Source organism: Bubalus kerabau, chromosome 19, assembly GCF_029407905.1.
Source record: "Bubalus kerabau isolate K-KA32 ecotype Philippines breed swamp buffalo chromosome 19, PCC_UOA_SB_1v2, whole genome shotgun sequence".
Classification (NCBI taxonomy): domain Eukaryota; kingdom Metazoa; phylum Chordata; class Mammalia; order Artiodactyla; family Bovidae; genus Bubalus; species Bubalus kerabau.
Window position 1 is genome coordinate 32,867,980 of NC_073642.1, and position 21,110 is coordinate 32,889,089.

At 39.2% G+C, this 21,110-nt stretch overlaps 1 protein-coding gene across 6 annotated transcripts in view; it reads right to left on the minus strand.

Annotated features, from left to right (window-relative positions):
* PEAK1 (pseudopodium enriched atypical kinase 1) overlaps positions 1-21,110 on the minus strand; it is a 309,528-nt gene that overhangs the window by 25,988 nt on the left and 262,430 nt on the right. For all 6 annotated transcript variants that reach the window (XM_055555619.1, XM_055555614.1, XM_055555615.1 and 3 more), the window contains 2 exons: positions 20,121-20,314; positions 2,377-3,122 (listed from right to left, as the gene is read on the minus strand). In XM_055555619.1, coding sequence (XP_055411594.1) covers positions 2,377-3,122; positions 20,121-20,314 — 940 coding nt within the window. The remainder of the gene's footprint in view (positions 1-2,376; positions 3,123-20,120; positions 20,315-21,110) is intronic.

The window sequence follows — 21,110 nt, forward strand, 5'->3', positions numbered from 1 at the left end:
AAATGCAGAGAGCCGTCAGCTGAAGGTCTGGTCCAAATATATGTTCTGTCTTGAAAGACGGGTAAGGCCAATCGTTTACCTTATCCATTAATTTACTAAGATACCATCTGGTCTATCTAGCCAAATTAACATGTACAAATCATTTAGATATGTTAATTAGTTTTGAACCAGTGACTAGAATCTGGAAAAAGGGACTATGCAAAGGGTGAACCAATGTTATATTTACATAGAGATTTATGTTTTTAGAAACTCTTTCATATGCATTATCTCACTTGATCCTAATCTCAATCCCACAGAGTAGATGGGTCATCATTGTTGTAAACATCTGAAAGAGGAGGAAATTGAGGCTCGAAAGATGGTTGCTGTCTTAGCAATATAGGGAAGAAGCTAAGGGATAGTGAAAGAAGTGAATACCAATCACTAAGTATTTTGTTTTCTTGCACCCAAACAGCCCCATAAGATGGGTATGATTATTATTCTACCAGACCACCTCACCTGCCTCTTGAGAAACCTGTATGCAGGTCAGGAAGCAACAGATAGAACTGGACATGGAACAACAGACTGGTTCCAAATAGGAAAAGGAGTACGTCAAAGCTGTATATTATCACCCTGCTTATTTAACTTATATGCAGAGTACATCATGAGAAACGCTGGACTGGAAGAAACACAAGCTGGAATCAAGATTGCCGGGAGAAATATCAATAACCTCAGATATGCAGATGACACCACCCTTATGGCAGAAGGTGAAGAGGAACTCAAAAGCCTCTTGATGAAAGTGAAAGTGGAGAGTGAAAAAGTTGGCTTAAAGCTCAACATTCAGAAAACGAAGATCATGGCATCCGGTCCCACCACTTCATGGGAAATAGATGGGGAAACAGTGTCAGACTTTATTTTTCTAGGCTCCAAAATCACTGCAGATGGTGACTGCAGCCATGAAATTAAAAGACGCTTACTCCTTGGAAGGAAAGTTATGACCAACCTAGATAGCATATTCAAAAGCAGAGACATTACTTTGCCAACAAAGGTCCGTCTAGTCAAGGCTATGGTTTTTCCTGTGGTCATGTATGGATGTGAGAGTTGGACTGTGAAGAAGGCTGAGCGCCAAAGAACTGATGCTACTGTGGTGTTGGAGAAGACTCTTGCAAGTCCCTTGGACTGCAAGGAGATCCAACCAGTCCATTCTGAAGGAGATCAGCCCTGGGATTTCTTTGGAGGGAATGATGCTGAAGCTGAAACTCCAGTACTTTGGCCACCTCATGCGAAGAGCTGACTCATTGGAAAAGACTCTGATGCTGGGAGGGATTGGGGGCAGGAGGAGAAGGGGACGACAGAGGATGAGATGGCTGGATGGCATCACTGACTTGATGGATGTGGGTCTGGGTGAACTCCGGGAGTGGGTGATGGACAGGGAGGCCTGGTGTGCTGCGATTCATGGGGTCGCAAAGAGTCGGACACGACTGAGCAACTGAACTGAACTGAAAGCTGAGGAAACTAACACTCAGAGGAGTAACTTGTGACAGAGCTAAGTGGAAGAATTAGGATTTGATCTACATCTTTGGGATTTCAAAGTCCATGCTTCGGTTATTACATTGATGAAGCCTATGGCTTACTGTTAAAGTGAATGTAATCACTCAAGAGTTCTTGATGCTAAGAGTTTTAGCCTTCTTAAATAAGTGGGCTGTCTGGAATGGGTGATATACATTTAAGAAATTGATGTGACATAACAGAAAAAGTGTAGGCTATGGGGCCAGAGAGATCTGTTTAAATCCTAGCTTTACTAATTGCTAGCTGTGTGACCCTAAGCTTTATTCTCACCTGTCAAATGGATAAATAGATCTTAACCCCATGAACTTGATGTGAAGATTAAATTATATAACATGAAAAAGTTCCTTGTACATCAACAAATATTGATTAGCTTCCTCTATAAAAACATTTCTCTTGGAAGCAGAGGAGTCAGAAAGCAGAGATAGACAAGGGTCTCTTATTTGCTAGGGAATAAAGACAGAAACATAGAGAGTGAAAGGCACATAATAGACCTCATTTGTATAGGAAATCTTTGCCAACAATCCCACTCAAGTATTACCTACTTTAAGAAGAATTTTTTAGCATCAAGAGTCTGGGTTAAGGTCCTTCTAAGCTCCCACAGAATTCGGTTAACTTCTACCTTAGCATTCAGTATACTGTGTTATAAGTCTGTCTTTATAAATCTGTTTTCTCCTCTAGATAATAAGTTAAGGCCTCTTCTATTACAATATCTGGTGTAAGGCAGATACTTAATAAGTTTTTGCTGAATGGAGAAAGGGGGAAAAAAAACACACCCATCTCAATAACAGTGTGTTGGAGAGGATTAGAATCAGATTTATAATATTTTCTTACCTTGACTGCATAGTTATTAAGTGGATCTTTTGCGTACGAAGCTGTATAGTAAACTGCATCACCGGCCTCACAGCATGGCTTGTCACTGGTCAGCCTGAAGTCTGACCAGCTGTCTACCCCAAAACGGAGTTGGTCTTTCTGCCCAGCCATGAAGAGGTCTTCACATTTAACAGCCAGTTTCTTCAAGGCATCTGTGTGAAGGCTTCGGATTTTACCCACCACTTCTTCACGGTTCTCAAGTCCTCGATAAAGTGCTTGTCTCTGTGGCTTCTGGATACTCCGGCCCTGTCTACCAGAGGGACCCCGCCGGCTGGACAGGGACTCTGTGCTGTTGGAAAACCTATCTTTAATACTGAGAGTGGTTAGGCTGGAGATGCTGTTTGCTGCTGAGGGCACACGTCTCTCCTTGTACAAAGGTCTCTCCAAGGAGTCATAAGACTCAGCGTCCAGCCCCTTGAGTTCATAGCTGACCGAGGAGCCAGCGCTGCTGGCATCCCAGCTGGGGTCGATATCGTAGGTGGGATTAGCCATGACACAAAGGGTAGTTTCCAGGGACTTCTGGAGGTCTTTGGAGAGTGGCTCTGTATTGGCTCTTATGATCATTTTCTTTGGCAGTGGGGGTGGTGTTGGTTGCAAAGCGTTGGGTGCTTCTTGGTCTGTTTTCCCGCCAAAGGAGATGGCATCATCCAAAGCTCCCTTAGGCTGCCGTGGATGCTTGGGAGGCATCATGGCTGCTCTAGACTGTCCTGGATTGTTTTAAAATAAAGAAAGAAGAAAAAAAGAATAATTAAATAAAATTTTCGTTCTGGTTACATAATTGAAACTTAAACAGAAATAAATGTAGTAGCCATAAGAATTTAAGAAGTCAACACTTTAATTCAAGAACGGTAAAAGAAAACAAAGAACAATTAGCTAAATTTAAAGGTAGAATTCAAGACCTAATGGGAGCAACAAATGTGAACAATGTCTCAGTATTTCCTTGCCATAGGAACAGGGCGATGGGTTTTGCTTTCAAGAAGGAATCCCGATTCTCCACTTCTGGCCCCAAGAGTGCTGTATTCACCACACTAGAGTACTAAGTACACTCACATAACTGTACTGTGACAGAAGAGAGAGGACAACATTTGCAGGTTAAAAAGAAATACTTGGGAGCATTACTAAAAACAATCGGGATTAGCAAATGAGACTGCTAGATTGGTGCTCAGATAATACTATTCTATTCTTTTAACTTTGTTCCAAAGTTACATTGTATTATACTGTATACAACACTTGTCATTCTCCATCCAAAACAAACAAACACAATTTCATAAACCATGCTATTTCATTTCCCTACAGAGATGGCTTCAGGCACCACTTAAACTGGTCTATGTATAAAGACCTCTGAGATTGTGGTAAGGGAAACCATGTGTATGAGCAGGCAACTGCTGTTTCAAACATCACCCACAAACTCTTACATGACTCTGTTTTATTTGGGGGGGAATATAAACTGTGATCTGAGAGATGCTACATTTGAACTTCTCTGACAACAAGCTTCAGTTACAGAAACAATCACCTTTGTTTCCTTTCCAGAATTTATGCTTAGAAGATAAAACACGTATGTATGAATCGGTGATACCTTCAGGCCTTATAATGGGGATGGGGCATTATTTTTTTAAAGACTTAGAAATATACCATGAAGTTTTAATAAAAGTTATTAAAATTAGTAATGTTATTGAAGTGAAATAGTCACTCAACATTTCAGAGTTAAAGCATAATGCTCTATTATGGGTGGAATTACATCCTTTCCCCCAAAATATACTTATGGTACTTCTAAATGTGACCTTATTCAAAAATAGTCTTTGTAGACGTAATCACGTTAAGGTAATCAAGCATCCAATGACTTCTTAATGAAGTCATTAAGGTAGGCCTCAATCCAATATGGCTGGTGTCCTTATAAGAAGGGGGAAATGTCATATGAAGACACAGGGAGAACACCGTGCCGTCATAGAGGCATTGCTTGGAGTAATGCAGTTGCATGCCAGGGATGCTAAGGATTGATGGCCACCACCAGATGCTAAGAAGAAATAAGGGAAGATTCTACCCAGAATCTTGGAGGGAATATGGCCTTGGTAACACCTTAATTTCCGCTCCAAGCTGCCAGAACTACAGGAGAACAAATTTCTCTCGTTTTAAGCCCCCAGTTTGTGGTACTTTATTATAGCAGGCCTAGGAATCTATGTTCTTACTACTGATCAGACTGAGCGGAAGGCACTGGAAGGTTTTGAGGATGATAATGAATAAGGATGGTGGTTTGTTTTTACTAAAAATCATGTCCTTGTAGCAATGCCAAGGGGAAGCACCAATATAAACTGTGATTATAATAACACTAAACTCCATTTCCCATGCATGCAATCCACTTCAAGAACACTTTAAGAGTTTATATAAACTATGACAATATATAAGCAAACCTAAGAACCCTCTTTCCCCACAAATGGCATGTAGCAATATTCTTTTACAAAGAACTGAGCTACATTACATATAAATAAAAAAATATGTATATATAGACAGCATAAGACAGAGAGAGAGAAGGAATATGAGAATGCTAAGCTCTAAGAGGGCCAGGACATTTGTTTTACTCATTGTTGTACCCTTTATGTTAAGAAACAGGGCCTAATTATAATAGATGCTTAATAAATATTTCTTGAATGACTAAAGGAATAAATATTTAGGGCTAAAAGAGAAAAACAGGCAAAACTGTATAGTACCTATATCAAGTGAAGATACTGAATTAGAAATTTATGAAATTCCCACAAAGAAAAGTCTAGGACCATATCGGCTTCATGGATGAATTCTACCAAATGATTAAGAAATATTAAAACCAATCTTTCATTAACTTTTCCAGTAAATAGAAGTGGAAGGAATACTTACCAACTTGAAATCTATGATAGGCCAATATTACCTATATAACAAAATAAGAGAAAGAAACCAATACACTAATATCCCTTATTACTAGACACAGAAATCCTCACAATATACTAGCAAACTTTATATATTAAGCAACATATAAAAAGGATAAGACACCACAACAAATTTGGATTTATCCCAGAGATGCAAGGTTGGTTTAATATCCAAAAACCAATCCATGTCATATATAATGTAAATAAAATAAAGAGAGGAGGAAAAAACCTTACATGGTCAGCTCAATGGAAGAAGAAAAAGAATTTCATAAAATCCAATATTTATCAAGATAAAAATACTGAACAAGCTGGAAAAAGAAGGACTCATCCTCGTTCTGATACAGGGCGCCTATGAAAAACCAAGAGCTAAATCATACTTGATGGTAAAAGCCTAGGTTTTTCCCCACTAAGATCAGAAACAACAAAGATCCCCATTCTTGTTTCTTCTATTCTACATTGTACTGGAGAACCTAGACAGGGAAATTATGGGGGAAAAAAAAAAAAGAAATAAAAACATCCAGATTGGAAAAGAAATAAAACTATCTCTATTCACAGATGACATAGTCTTGTACACAGGAAAGCCTAAAGAGTCCACACACGCAAAAATGAGAATATACCAGTTCAGCAAGATTGCAGGACTTATGATCAATATAAAAACTCAACTGTATTTCCATACACTAGCAATGAATAATCCCAAAGTTAAATGAAGAAAACAACTGCATTTATAATATCATCAAAAAATATTTAGAAAAATATTTAGCAAAGTAAGTGTAAGACTTGTACACTAAAATTACTTGGGCACTAAAAACTTTGATGAAAGACATTAATGATCTAAATAAATTAAAAGAAATTTTATGTTCATGGATCAGACTTTATATGTTAAGATGGAAATATTCCTCAAATTTTTCCTCTGAAAATTTAATGTCATCCACATCAAAACCCCAGCTAGCTTTCTGGCAGAAATTGACAGAATGATCCTAAAATTCATATGGAATCACAAAAGATCTAGAGGAGGCCCTCTCCCCACTCAAATCTTGAAATACAGAACAAAGAACCTACATTTCCCAACTTCAAAATGTACTTCACAACTACAACAACCAAAAACTATGGGGCCAGCATAAGAATAGAAATACAGATGGATGGAATAGAATTGAGAGTCCAGAAATAAACTCTTACATTTACAGTTAACTGATTTTCAACAAGGATGCCAAGACAATTCAATAGGGAAAGAGAGGCTTTTCAACAAATGGTGTTGGACAACTTGGTATCCACATGCAAAAGAATGGAGTTGAACCCCTACATTATAGTATATACAAAATTAACTCAAAATATATGAAAGATCTAAATGTTAAAAACAAAATCTATCAAACTCCTAGAAGAAAACATAGGAGTAAAGTTTTTTGAAAATGGGCTAGGCAATTATTTCTTAAATAAAATACCTAAAGCACAAGTAACCAAAAATCAATAAATTGGAACTCATAAAAATGAAAAACTTTAGTGCTTCAAAGGTCAATTTTAAAAAAGTGAAAACATAACCCTTAGAATAGGAGAGAACATGAGCAAATCATATTTCCAATAAGAGACTTGTATCCAGAATTTATAAATAACTCTAACAATGAAAAGATAAAGGATCCATTAAAAGTGGTCAAAGTGGGAATTCCCTGGTGGGCCAGTGGTTGAGAATCTGCCTTGCAATGAAAGGGATGTGAGTTCAATCCCTGGTTGGGGAACTAAGATCCCACATGCCATGGAGCAACTAAGCCCATGCATTGCAACAGACGATCCCACATGATGCAACTAAGATTGAAAGCAGCCAACTAAATAAATATTTTTGTAAAAAAGCAGGCAAAAGATATGCATAGACATTACTCCAAATAAGATATACAAATAGCCAAAAAGCATGTATAAAGATGCTCAGCATTTCTAAGGAATCTCCACACTGTTCTCCATAGTGGCTGTACTAGTTTGCATTCCCACCAACAGTGTAAGAGGGTTCCCTTTTCTCCACACCCTCTCCAGCATTTATTGCTTGTAGACTTTTGGATCGCAGCCATTCTGACTGGTGTGAAATGGTACCTCATAGTGGTTTTGATTTGCATTTCTCTGATAATGAGTGATGTTGAGCATCTTTTCATGTGTTTGTTAGCCATCTGTATGTCTTCTTTGGAGAAATGTCTATTTAATTATTTGGCCCATTTTTTGATTGGGTCGTTTATTTTTCTGGAATTGAGCTGTAGGAGTTGCTTGTATATTTTTGAGATTAGTTGTCTGTCAGTTGCTTCATTTGCTATTATTTTCTCCCATTCTGGAGTCTGTCTTTTCACCTTGCTTATAATTTCCTTTGTTGTGCAGAAAAGCTTTTAAGTTTAATTAGGTCCTATTTGTTTATTTTTGCTTTTATTTCCAATATTCTGGGAGGTGGGTCATAGGTATATGCAAACCCAAACCACAAGACATCACTTTATATCCACTGCTGCTGCTAAGTCGCTTCAGTCGTGTCCGATTCTGTGCGACCCCAGAGATGACGGCCCACCAGGCTCCGTGTCCCTGGGATTCTCCAGGCAAGAACACTGGAGTGGGTTGCCATTTCCTTCTCCACTAAGCTAGCTTTAATAAAATAGATGAACAAGTATCAGTAAAGATATGGAGAAATTCAAACCTTCATACATTGCTAGCGGAAATCTAAATGGTGCAACCATGAAAAAGGTTTATTAGTTATTCAGAAAGTAAAACAGTTACACATGACCCAGCATTTCTAATCCTAGGGATATATCTGAGAGAAATGAAAACATATGTCCACACAAGAACTTGTATTCAAATCTTCATGGCAACATTTGCATACAAGAGCCCCAAAGTGGAAACAACTCAGACGTGCATCAACTGATGAATGGATAAACAAAATGTAGCATAGCCACACAACATAATATTCAGTTCAGTCACTATGTCGTGTCTGACTCTTTGTGACCCCATGGACTACAGCACGCTAAGCTACCCTGTCCATCACCAACTTCCACAGCTTGCTCAAATTCATGTCCATTGAGTCGGTGATGCCATCCAACCATCTCATCCTCTGTCGTCCCCTTTCCTCCTGCCTTCAATCTTTCCCAGCATCAGAGTCTTTTCCAATGAGTCAGTTCTTTGCATCAAGTGGCCAAAGTATTGGAGTTTCAGCTTTAGCATCAGTCCTTCCAATGAACAGTCAGAACTGATTTCCTTAAGGATTGACTGGTTTGATCTCCTTGCAGTCCAAGGGACTCTCAAGAGTCTTCTCCAACACCACAGTTCAAAAGCATCAATTCTTCGGCACTCAGCTTTCTTTACAGTCCAACTCTCACATCCATACATGAATACTGGAAAACCATATCTTTGACTAGACGGACCTTTGTTGGCGAAGTAATGTCTCTGCTTTTTAAAATGTTGTCTCTGTCAGTCATAGTTTTTCTTCCAAGGAGCAAGCATCTTTTAATTTCATGTCTGCAGTCACCACCTGCAGTGATTTTGGAGCCCAAGAGAATAGTCTCTCACTGTTTCCATTGTTTCCCAAGCTATTTGCCATGAAGTGATGGGATCAGATGCCATGATCTTAATTTTTTGAATGTTGAGTTTTAAGCCAGCTTTTCCACTCTCCTCTTTTACTTTCATCAAGAGGCTCTTCAGTTTCTCTTCACTTTCTGCCATAAGGGTGGTGTCATCTGCATATCTGAGGTTATTGATATTTCTCCCGGCAATCTTGATTCCAGCTTGTCCTTAATATTATTCAGCCATAAAAGAAATTAAACCCTGATGTGTGCTACACACATGTGTGTGTTCACACATCTGTATGAACCTTAGAAACATTATGCTAAGTAAGAGAACCCAGTAATAAAAGACCATATATCATATGAAATATTTAGAAACACATAAATCCATAGAGATAGAAGGCAAATTAGTGGTTGCCACAGCCAGGGGAAAGGGAGAATGGAAACAACTGTTAATGGCTTTCTGTTTGGGGTAGGCTTCCCAGGTGGCTCAGCAGTAAAGAATCCACCTGTGAAAGTAGGAGGGGCAGGTTCAATCCCTGGGTTGGGAAGATCCCCTGGAGAAGGGTATGGGTAACCCACTCTAGCATTCTTGCCTGGGAAATCCAATGGACAGAGGAACCTGGCAGGGTACAGTCCATGGGGTTGCAAAAGAGTCAGACAACACTTAGTGACTAAACAGCAACAATTGTGTTTGGGGTGATGAAAATGTTTTGGAATTAGATACTGGTAGTGATCGTATAATTCTATTAATAAACTAAAACTCATTGGACTGCACACTCAAAAAGGGTGAATTTTATGGTATATAAATTGTATCTAAATATTAAAGCAAATCAACAATTCAGTCTTAGAAACCATCATAAATTCAGTTTTCAGTCATATCTTCCCATTATTCTGTGCTGTTAACATCACAAAAGATGTAGGGGCTTGGCATTTATTAAACTCTTCCTGTGATGGTGAGGCCTCCCTCCTGGTGCTGTCCCAGCCCTATTCTGCCTCAGCTAATGTGTGAAGTCAGAACCATAGTTCATTTACAAGATGACAGAAACAGGCTTTGTAACAAGCCTTCATTTTCCATTTGCTGACTCAGAAGATGCCGGAGGTTAGAAGCGGTGAACTGCACCAGCAGCTTATCTTCCTGGCCTGACTACTGTGGCAGTCTTCTGAAACCACTGTCTCCAGTTTTCCTTCCTGCACCACACTAACCATTAGAGACTTGATTCAAACACCAAATCTGATCATGGCACTCCTCCTGTACTTCAAAAATTCTGTCCTTGAGAATTTGGACTTGATCCCGAGGATGGAGTTTTGTTGCTTCAGCACAGAAAGAAAGCCTCTTATGACCCAGCCCTGGTTGTTCTGTTTCTCTCACAGCATTTTCCCGTGTGTCCTAAACCAGAGCTACCAAACTGCTTGTGGTTTCTCCAGCACTCTTGGCTACTTCATGCTCTGTGTCTGTTCTCTTGGTGACCCTCTTCTGGGAATGGTTTCTCTCTCCACTCATCTTTAAATGTTCTGCCTCTGAGGAATATTTCTTACTCCACTTCAAAATTGCAAAATTGACCTCTCCTTCCTGGGGACCTCAGATGTATTATGTGAACATTTCTGTCTTAAGCACTTAGAATACTTGACTTGTGTCCCTTTATGAATTCCCCATGGGTGTAATCATTGAGGGCAGACACTTGGCTCATTTATAGCCCAGGACAAAGCAAAGAGTCTGGCTGAGGGGGGAATGGAAGGAATGAATTAATAATGAACAAAAAGCAAAACCTAGAAACATGAACCTATTCTCTCTCCTTCCCGTGAGAATCTTTATGGGATGGCCATTTTCTTTCCATTTTTTTTCTAAATAAGAACAGTCATGAAAACAGAAGGAATGAAGGATTCCAAAAGTGCTTTCTTTTTCCTTTTCTTTTAAATTACCTCAGAAATGACAGGTGAGGCAAGGTCTAACACCATCAGCAGCTCTTTCACGCTTATCAGAGGAGGTGCAAAAGGGCTGATCATGCCACTTCCCACCACCTTCAGAATAAAGTCTGAACTCTTCAGGAAGTTGGGCAAAGCTATCAGTCTTATCTGTCACTATTTCTCATCAACGTTCCCATAAGAATCACTCAATTCCTACTCTTTTAATAGGTTCCCTGTTTTTACTTTTATATCTCTGCCTTAGTAAAGATGTTCTTCCATCCTAAAGTGAAACTGAAAGCGTTAGTCACTCAGTTGTGTCTCACTCTTTGTGACCCCACGGACTGTAGCCCACCAGGCTTCTCTGTCCATGGAGATTCTCCAGGCAAGAACACTGGAGTGAGTTGCCATGCCCTCCTCTAGAGGAGCTTCCGAACCCAGGTCTCCTGCATTGCAGGCAGACTCTTTACCATCTGAGCCACCAAGGGAGCCCCATCTCTACTGAAGCCATCCCTCCTCTCTACTCCCCACCCGCAAGTGGGGAGCCATCACTTCTTCTTCTGTGTTCTCTTACCACTTTTCACTTTATGATAGCATTTTTAGCTTTTTATATCGTGTGTATTATTGTCTTTTTTACATTCCCTTGGAACCTCTGGTGCGCTGTGAGACACGCAGCAGGTGTGCAAGAAACAGCTGCCAGACTGAAGGACAGTGTCAGCAGAGGTGGTCATCATTCCAAAACGAAAATGGGCAGGCAAGGCAGCAAGGAAATAAAGATAATTAATAGTGGCTTCTCTCTCCAAACAGTGGGACATGATCTCCTGGGAGCTAAGATTTCCACATGGGAATCAGAAACATTTGCATTCCAAATGAAACCGTGAACATTTTACAGCCCATGCAAGGTCAAGGCACTTGCCCAAGTCTGAAAGTGTCCTAAGTTTTTTTTCTTCTGAGAAGAACAAGTTCTCCTAACTGAATTCCAATCATTTGGGTCAATGTTTTAAAAGCTTGGTATCTTAGCTGTTTTTATTTTAAACTTTTAATCCTGTACATTCTTCTCAAGCCTCTGGGACCAGACACTAAGCTCAGCTTTCAGCAGGCTTGATATAACATCACATACTCTACATTTTTGTGGCATGCCAGCTCTCTAAACAGGAAAAAAAAAAAAAGAAAAAAAAAAAGAATGTGTTCTAAATCTTGCCTTGCTATAGACTAAAATGTTCTTTTGGACAAATATGTTTGACAAAACCATACTCAATCCCTACTTTCCTTTCTTTTTGAGTTTCTAAACTCTATCTTTATATTTTTTCTTCACTTAAAAATGTCTTCAGACTGACAAATAAGGCCTTATATCACTTTCTGAAAAGCAAATGATGAAAGATGGATTAAAAAGCAATAATTTACTGACACTACTTCAAAGAAGCAAAAAGGATGTTTAAAACTCCTCAAGAAGGAAAATAATTGATATGGGCTCTAAAAACTTACACAATTGGTTTAACAATAGAAAAGAAATAAGAAAACTATTATCTCTAAATATCAACATTTTAAAGATGATTATACAGTGAAAAACTCAAAATAATAATTACATCAATAGAGATCTACTGTAAGGCACCATCATTTGAAGACACACTTGGGAAAAATCACAACAAATGTTTGCTTAAAACCTGACAATGACTATCATCTCAGGGTGCCAGGCATTAAAGGCACTTAAGAATGGACCCATTTAGACAGAGACAGTGTGTTTGTGAGTACAATTAGCTCCTTATCCCAGTAAGACAGGAATGTCATGGTCTCCTGGTCAGTCTCCCTGCCTCAAGTCATCCTGTAAGTAGCTTCCAGAATGATCTTTAAGAAATCCTGATCGCGCGGCTCTCCATTTCCTATTGAAAAAGATACACTCACTGTGATACATACATACCATTTATGATTTGGCCCTGCTTTTCCACTCTGCCCCATTTTGCCAACTCTGCCTCCCTCACTCAGCACTTTAGCTATCTTTAATTAAGTACTTGTAGTTAACCAAACATTCATTTTTCTATCAAGCTTCAGGCCTTTGTGTATACTCTTCCTTCTACGTGGAATGTTCTCCCTTGTTAGTCTGCCAAATAGCTACTCTTTTGAACTTAAAACGAGTGACCTTCTCTGAGACCATCCCAGGCAGGGGCTTTCACTGACCCTTTAAATATGCACTAGTATTCCCAGTGCCTCGCCTGGTTCGCAGGAGACAGCTGGCACTCAACAAATGCAAGTGTTAAAGCCAAAAGAAGTGGAATATACTTTTCTACTTAAACTGTAATTTCAGTCTTCATCCTGAATCTTTTCCCAGGGCTCATGACAAACAACACTGATGAGAACAGGAAGGGAGAGGACAACAGAAGAGACGGTCATCACTAACTGGGAAAGGTGCCCTGGAAATAGATGCCACACACACTGGGCACCAGCCTTGTCCGATGAGTGGCCTCTTCTTGACTGGCTCCAGCACTCACTGCATCACCCCTGGCAGTAGGCCTCAGCAGCTTAGGAGGAAGGATCCTAAGCTACCTGGGCATTACCACTGTGCTAGGTTCCAGCACAGTTAAATGTAGGCACCAACTGGCAAACCACAGGGGACATCAACTTCACGCCAAATGATGAAACAAAGCTTCAGGATCACTCCAGGCTCGGGCTTAGCTTCAAATAAAGTGATGCAGGGACCACTTTAAAAGAATGTCAGTGGTGTAGCAGCTGACAGACTCAGTTTTTTAAAGCTTGCATTAGTGAGAACCTCTCCAAGAACAAGAGATTATTTATTTGGGGGTAAGTTATCTATGTAATTTAAATATTGTACTCTGCCAACAAATTCCAGTACACTTGGGAAACTATTTTTAAATTGTGAATGCAGCCAACTTAAAAGATAGGAACACAGCCTATGGTTTCTTTTTAAATAGAGATAATTACATTTTTAGGAAGTACAACAAATGCACAAACAAATGTTCAAAGCTGTCACTCTCACTTTTTAAAAAATATCCAGATAATCTAAAAATGTGCAATTCTTTAATCTTTGGTTCAAATAATTAACTTTGTATTATGTGGCATAATGTCTGGCCCACAGAATTATTTGTTATGCCTCAATAATTATTAGTTGAGTAAATGAATGAATGGTAATATATTCTTCAGAACGATTTTTTTTTAAAGCTGCCATTTATGATGACATTACTCCATAATTACAACATCAAGTGGAGTAGGAAATGGCAACCCACCCCAGTATTCTTGCCTGGAAAATTCCATGAACAGAGGAGCCTGGTGGGCTACAGTCCATGAAGTCACAAAGAGTTGGACACAACTGAGCTATTGAGCAGGCATGCATGCACAACAAGGCTGGCGATGTAATGACATTCCTTTAAGTATAACTAACCTTTAAAATTTCACACTGACGGTCAATACATTGCCAAAGGAATTTCTGGGGATAGCAGCCTTTTAAGCATTTTCTTTCAGTGTTTGATAGGTGCAGCCTTAAGAAGATGTTCTACGTAAGCCAGATGAGGAACGTGAACAGTTTCACATGGAAAGGAAACTGAGGTATGAAAGTGAAAGTTGCTTAGTCATGTCCAACTCTTTTCGACCCCATGGACTATACAGTCCTTGGAATTCTCCAGACCAGAGTACTGGAGTGGGTAGTCTTTCCCTTCTCCAGGGGCTATTCCCAACCCAGGGATCAAACCCAGGTCTCCTGCAATGCAGGCGGATTCCTTACCAGCTGAGCCACAAGGGAAGCCCAAGAATACAGGAGTGGGTAGCCTATCCCTTCTCCAGCAGATCTTCCTGACCCAGGAATTGAACCGGGGTCTCCAGCATTGCAGGTGGATTCTTTACCAACTAAGCTATCAGAGAAGCCCCAAACTGAGGTATGGCTTACATAATTCCTTAACTGGGAAACCCCTGATCGAGTCTCATTTTAGAAAAAAGAGCTAGCTGATAAATGGAACATATAAAATAGGACTTGAAATTTTCCTATATGAACTTTCCTCAGGAGAGCTCAGTTTCTGTAAACTGAATCTTACAAAATCAAATGCTAAGTCATTTTTGACACATTCATTCAAACGTGTTCTTAGCACCTTCTATGTGTTTTAGATAACGTGTTAGGTTGTAGGCATAAAGAAGGAGGAACAGGCCAAAACTCTGTCCAGTAAAGGGAGACTGGAAAGATCTCTCTAAAAAAGTAATGTCTAGAGTACTTAGTTACAAAGTGAGTGAAGGAGAGCTAAAGTCACCAACTAATTTCCAGCAGAGTAGAAGTCATTACAAGCTCCTGATTTTAGTGGGCTGATAAAGAAGCCAAGTGCACCACATAAAAATATAGTGATAATTCTTCTAGACACTCTGAGATAGACATAAGAAACATGGTGGAAATGTTGAAGGTCTGATTAAAAAAAACTTCCTATCACTTCTTCAGGAAATCATTTTGAATGGCAGATACCCTGCTAAATTCAGCTTGGGGTATTAAGGTGTGATAGGTCAGTGTGTTCGGTGATTTCACGTCACCGTCACCCAGAGGAAAACCATCACTTTGCAAGGGGCAACCTTCCTAAGGACCTGTCGAGTGCACAAAAGCCAATCATGATTTTTGTGCCTGCAGAACACAATACAAATCCACCAAATAACAAATTCTTTAAATCAGTGCTGTCCAGTCAAACTTCCTGTGATGATAAACACGTCCTGTATCCGCATGCTGAATACAGTAATTACTAGCCACATGTGGCTACTGAACACTGGAAATGTTGTTAGTGAGACTGAGGAACTGACTTTTTATCTATATTTTAATGAATTTAATTTTAAATAGCCATCTGTGGCTAGTGGCTACCATGCTGTACAGTAAAGCTCTAAAATCTAATAATTAACCCAGTTATAAACAAAATAAAGTTTGCTTTATTTATGTTAAGGAGAAAAAAAGGCAGCTGAATTAACCCTGGAGAAGGATCTCTGAGATAAAAAAACAAATGGTTTGCATAAGTCAGTAGCGTTTTGTAGGAATAGTTGAAGCACAACAGTTCTTGTGGAGAAAGAAAGCTATGGAGAAAGGAAGCTGTCCCAAGGGTGGAGGTCTAGGGGGAGATTCTGAAGTAGGGTAATCAGGGCCTGGGCTTCCCAGGTGACTCAGTGGTAAAGAATCTGCCTGCCAATGCAGGAGACACGGGTTCAATCCCTGGGTCAGGAAGATACCCTGGAGAAGGAAATGGCAACCCACTCCAGTATTCTTGCCTGGGAAATCCCATGGACAGAGGAGCATGGTGGGCTACAGTCCATGGAGTCACAAAAGAGCTGGACATGACTTAGTGACTAAACATCAACAACAATCAAGGCCTATTCCAGTCCAGCTGTTTTTTGTTGCTGTTGTTGTTTTTTGATTTATTAGTTTTCAGAACTATCTAAGAAATGTGAGAAGTACAGAACAAGTTCAAACCATGTCCCTTTTGTTTTTTTTAAGCTTTTTATTTTGAGTATAGCAAAGGGGCTCATCCATATATATACATGTATCCATTCTCCCCCAACCTCCCCTCCCATCCAGGCTGCCAAATAACACTGAGTAGAGTCCATGTGTTATACAGTAGGTTCTTGTTCGTTATCCACTTTAAGTACAGCACATGTACGTGTCCATTCCAGACTCCCAAATGACCCTTTCCCCTACTCATCCCCACCCTCTGGCAACCCTAAGCTCATTCTCTAAGTCTGTTTCTGTTTTGTAAATACGCTCATTTGTACCATTTCTTTTCAGATTCCACATATAAGGGATGCGATATGATATTTTTCCTTCTCTGTCTGCCATGGCCCTCTGTTTTGCCACAACGAGCAGACCCTGGGGCACCGGGCCTGCTGCAGTCCATCGCTGTTATCTGTCACATCTCCTCTGGCCCCCACTGGCCACCTCGGGGGTCCTGTCTCCTCACTACGTTTCACTCTCTCCATCATCAGTTGCACAGGCAGCTCACAGCTTTTTGGACTTACATTTTGTTGCTCCATTTAGTCAACATTTCTAATAAACATTTAAGATTATTTCTACTTTATTCTACATTTTCTGGCTAGCACATCAAACATATTGACAAATGAAAGCAGCAGTATATTTTGGGGTAGAAATAAGGGAACTTGACAATTATTAAGCTCTTCTATGAACCAAGCACTTCTTTTGCCATCAGCCCTACAAAGCAGATGCTACTAATTCTCTCATGTCAGATGAGGAAATTGAAGCTCAAGGATGGTAAATAACTGACCCACAGTCATGCAGGCAGGCAGTGATACAGCTGTCATAAGAACCCAAACTTGTCTGATTCCCCCAAACCTATGTTTTTTCCTACTAAGGAAAAAAAAAAAAAAAAAAAGCACAACACTGCTTCCTAAGCCTACTTTTAACAATGCAGTTTTCAGAAATAAATTCCATAGCAAAACATTACAGTAATCCTTAACTTCCCTCTGTCAGTTTCTTATATCAGATCCTATGTTCTCTGATTCATTTTTTTTTTAAAGAAGAAGACTAAGAAAAAAGGAAAAAACAAGAAAGAAAGATGTGTTTGTGGAGTGATTCTAGAATCTTTAAAAGGATGTGAAGTTATTACATTAAGAGGTTTTGTTTCCTTTTGGTCTTAAAACACATAACTTCTTTTTTTTTTTTTTAAAGCTACCAAGGCATCAAATCCTAAGAAATTACTCCAAGGGATAGTTTAAAACTTCATGCAAATGATTTATTGAAAATATTAAAAAAGGTAAGTTCCAGATGCCACCTAAAATACTCTTCCATTAGGAAAACTAGCAATACCAACACAACAACAAAAACCTTACCAGTTTGTAGAACTGACGGAGCCAACTCTATCTATTATTCAGTTATTATTGTACTTACATAGTAAAACCATGTACCATATCCTATGGAGTCAAGCATTGCCACTTAAGTACTTAAGGAAGGCTAGGCAACATTTTATAAGCATCACATACTTTTAAAAATAAAGCAACAGGTAGAAAGAAAGTTATTTTTCTGATGGGGCATCTGTAACTTGGTATTTTTGTACTCTAATCAAATCTTTTACAAAAAATGTCTTAAAGTTTGTCTCTCAAAGTGGTTGATTTAAAAATGGAAACACTTGCAGCCTTTCAGTATCTTTCAAGAATTTAGTGTTTATACTCATTTTAGTCTAGTAATATAGACAAACTGGGTTCCAATCTTGATTCAGTCCTTACTGGTTCTGTGACTTTGGGTAATGTACTCTGATGTACTTTCTTCATCTGAAAAATGGAGATAATAATTCCCAAGGTTGTTGTGAGGATTAAATGAGTTAATATATGTAAGGCACTTGGCATATTCATGAAAGTAATGCTCTATTTTTCTAAAAATCTATATAACTGAGAAGATAATAAGATAAAATAGTTAACTTTAACTGATGCGGGCTAATGGATATTTTTAAAGAAAAGATTCCATAAGATAACACACAATCAGTAAAAGTTTGCATATATTTACTGAGGACACCATGAAAGAAATTTTGGTGCAGTAAGAATGTCTGAAATGTAATTCCTGATATATATGCTGAGGGTATATAGTAAATAAAAAATAAAATTCTCATTTTTTAATGTTTCATAAAATGTAAAAGAATGGGAAAAGTTCAATAAGCTCTGTGACTATAAAATCTATTCCCACTAGAAGATGGTATCCAAGATGGTTGCTTGGGTAAACTGCAAGAGTGTACTCTCCCCCAACCACAAATCACAGAATACTTTGGGAACTTAGAATGGAAGTCTTCTCCTTATGGAATGTGTTTTCAGCTGCATGTGGGTTGTTATGATTTGAGTTTCCCAAAAGGACACAGTAAAGCATTTCTCCTAGTTTTATCTAACCTTTCGGTCTTCTTGCTGCTGCTGCTGCTGCTAAGTCGCTTCAGTCGTGTCTGACTCTGTGCGACCCCATAGACGGCAGCCCACCAGGCTCCCCTGTCCCTGGGATTCTCCAGGCAAGAACACTGGAGTGGGTTGCCATTTCCTTCTCCAATTAAGATGCCCTTATTTCCAAGTACACTAGCTGATCTTAGAATGGTTTTTCCTTACAAGAACCTGCTAGAGAAAAAAGACAAAGAAAGGAGGTGAGAAACTAGACAGAAGAATTGGCCAGTAGTCCATAAGAATCTTACTAGTGCCATGCATGTGGCAGTCGAACTCATGCTACTCATCTCTCCTGACTTCATGGGAGAAGAGGACTAAGAAATCCTTGTCCAGCCTCAAGCTTTGCTTTTCAGAAGGAAGGAAACTCTGTGACACTCAAGGAGGGGAGAAAGTGTGATCAGAAGTCACTGGGCACTCAAGAAAGAAGAGTGAAGATGATTTCAAAGTGGAAGAATCTTTGCATTAACAGGTACATTAGAGATAATTTAGTTTAACCCTGTTTGTAGTGCAGGATTCTCCTTCACTGCATCTCTGAAAGATGATCCCTCAGGCTCTGCCTAAACACCTCCAATAATTGGGATCTTACCTCTTTGAGTCCTCTAGCACCAAGTTAGAAATCTGGGATATATTATAGATTCTTTATATCATTCACATCCAGGTAACTACCAAGGTATTTTACCTCTCAAATATCTCTTAAATCTGTCCACTGTTCCCCTTCTCATTATCTTAGTTGAGGCCTTTCTTTCTCATCCTTTTCTGTGGTCCTGCAATAGTACCCAACTACCATATTTTCTGCTACCAAATAATTCACCTCTAATCCATCCTCACATGGCAGACTGCAGTGGATGTTCTAAAACACAAATCTAGTCATGTCATTCCTCTGTTTAAAACCTTTTAATAATTCAATACTACAAACAGCCAAAACCCAAAAAAACTAGGTTTTAGCCTGAAATGCATGACCCTGTCTAACTCTCCAGTGCACACTTCAGCTACGCTAAGTGGCTGTGATGTCCACATGTTCCAAGCTGTTACACATCTCCTTGCTTTTTGCTCATGTTGCTGCTTCTGGTTGGAACACTCTTCTTTCCCTCTATCAATGAGCTCAATAAGGAAGTATCTCCAGGAAGGCATCTTTTGACACCCTCCTCAATGTAATACAAAAAATATTCTGTGTGTATTCTCTATCACTGCACTTATCCTATTATACTGAAGTCATTAACTAATCTCTTTCCCGCCAGGTGAGTCTCTCATGGCAGGGACCATGTTAAACTCTTAGTGCATGACACAGAACTCATAGTAATGTGTTTAATACATGCCTAGTACATATTAAATACACGACTTTTTCTGATGTAAGTTAAAATTTATAACTCCAATTTCCAACTTTCACACCATGAAACAATAAAAATCATCTCACTAGGGAAATAATGGCATTTGGATAGTACATAAAAAGGCAAAGTTTAAATACTACTTATATGACATTTGCACTTACCTAAATTGCTGTATGTTGCACTACAGGGGTTCAGGTCGATAGGATCTGAAATGTCTTCTTTTTCCTCTTCTCTTTCCAGTTCAGGTAGGTGCAATGCTGGTGTGGCTGAAGTGCAGCCCCCGCCATCTGGCTTCACAGCAACAGTTCTTGGATCCCGAGGAGAAAAATCCTCTGTCACTTCGTGGGTCACGTGACTGAAACAGATCAGACCATCACCACACTGGTTTCAAAGGTCTCTACTAAGATTTAGATTTATGGAAGGCACATACTTGCCATAAATGTAAATAACTGGCCCTATAGTCACAGCAATGGGTTATAAGCCCCAACATACTTGTCTGAAGATAAGGCAGTCTTTTACGCAGGCTGATATGTCTGTCTATCCTGATTCATACTAACTGAGAATTCAGCTTGGTGGGGGAGGTATAGTAGGCTCAGAGGGAAGTTTGAGAATAACAGGTAAGGAAGGGAACTTCTTGTACATAGGAGGTTAGCAATAATGGGGACAGAGGGAAATGAATGCTTAACTAGTTGAAGACAAATATACTCAAGTATTTAAGAAAGTATTTAACATATTTACTATGTTTACCATACTATAGTACAGTCATCTCTTGGTATGTATCTTCAGGGGACGGGTTCTAGGACTCTCCACAGGAAATCAAAACCCACAGATGCTCAAGTCCTTTAGATAACATGGCTGCAGTATTTGTATTATATACAAATACACCATTCCATATATGTTAAATCACCCCTAGATTACTTCTAATACCCAATACAATGTAAATGTGATGCAAATAGCTGTAAAGACAATGCAAATGCCATGTAAATAGTTACCAGTGCATGGCAAATTCAATTTTTGATTTTTGGAAATTTCTGAAATTTTTTCCCTGTAATATTTTCAAACCTGTAGTTGGTTGAATCCACAAATATGGAACACACAAATTAATAGGGTGGACTGTGCTATAATACTATAACAAATATGAAATACTTTAT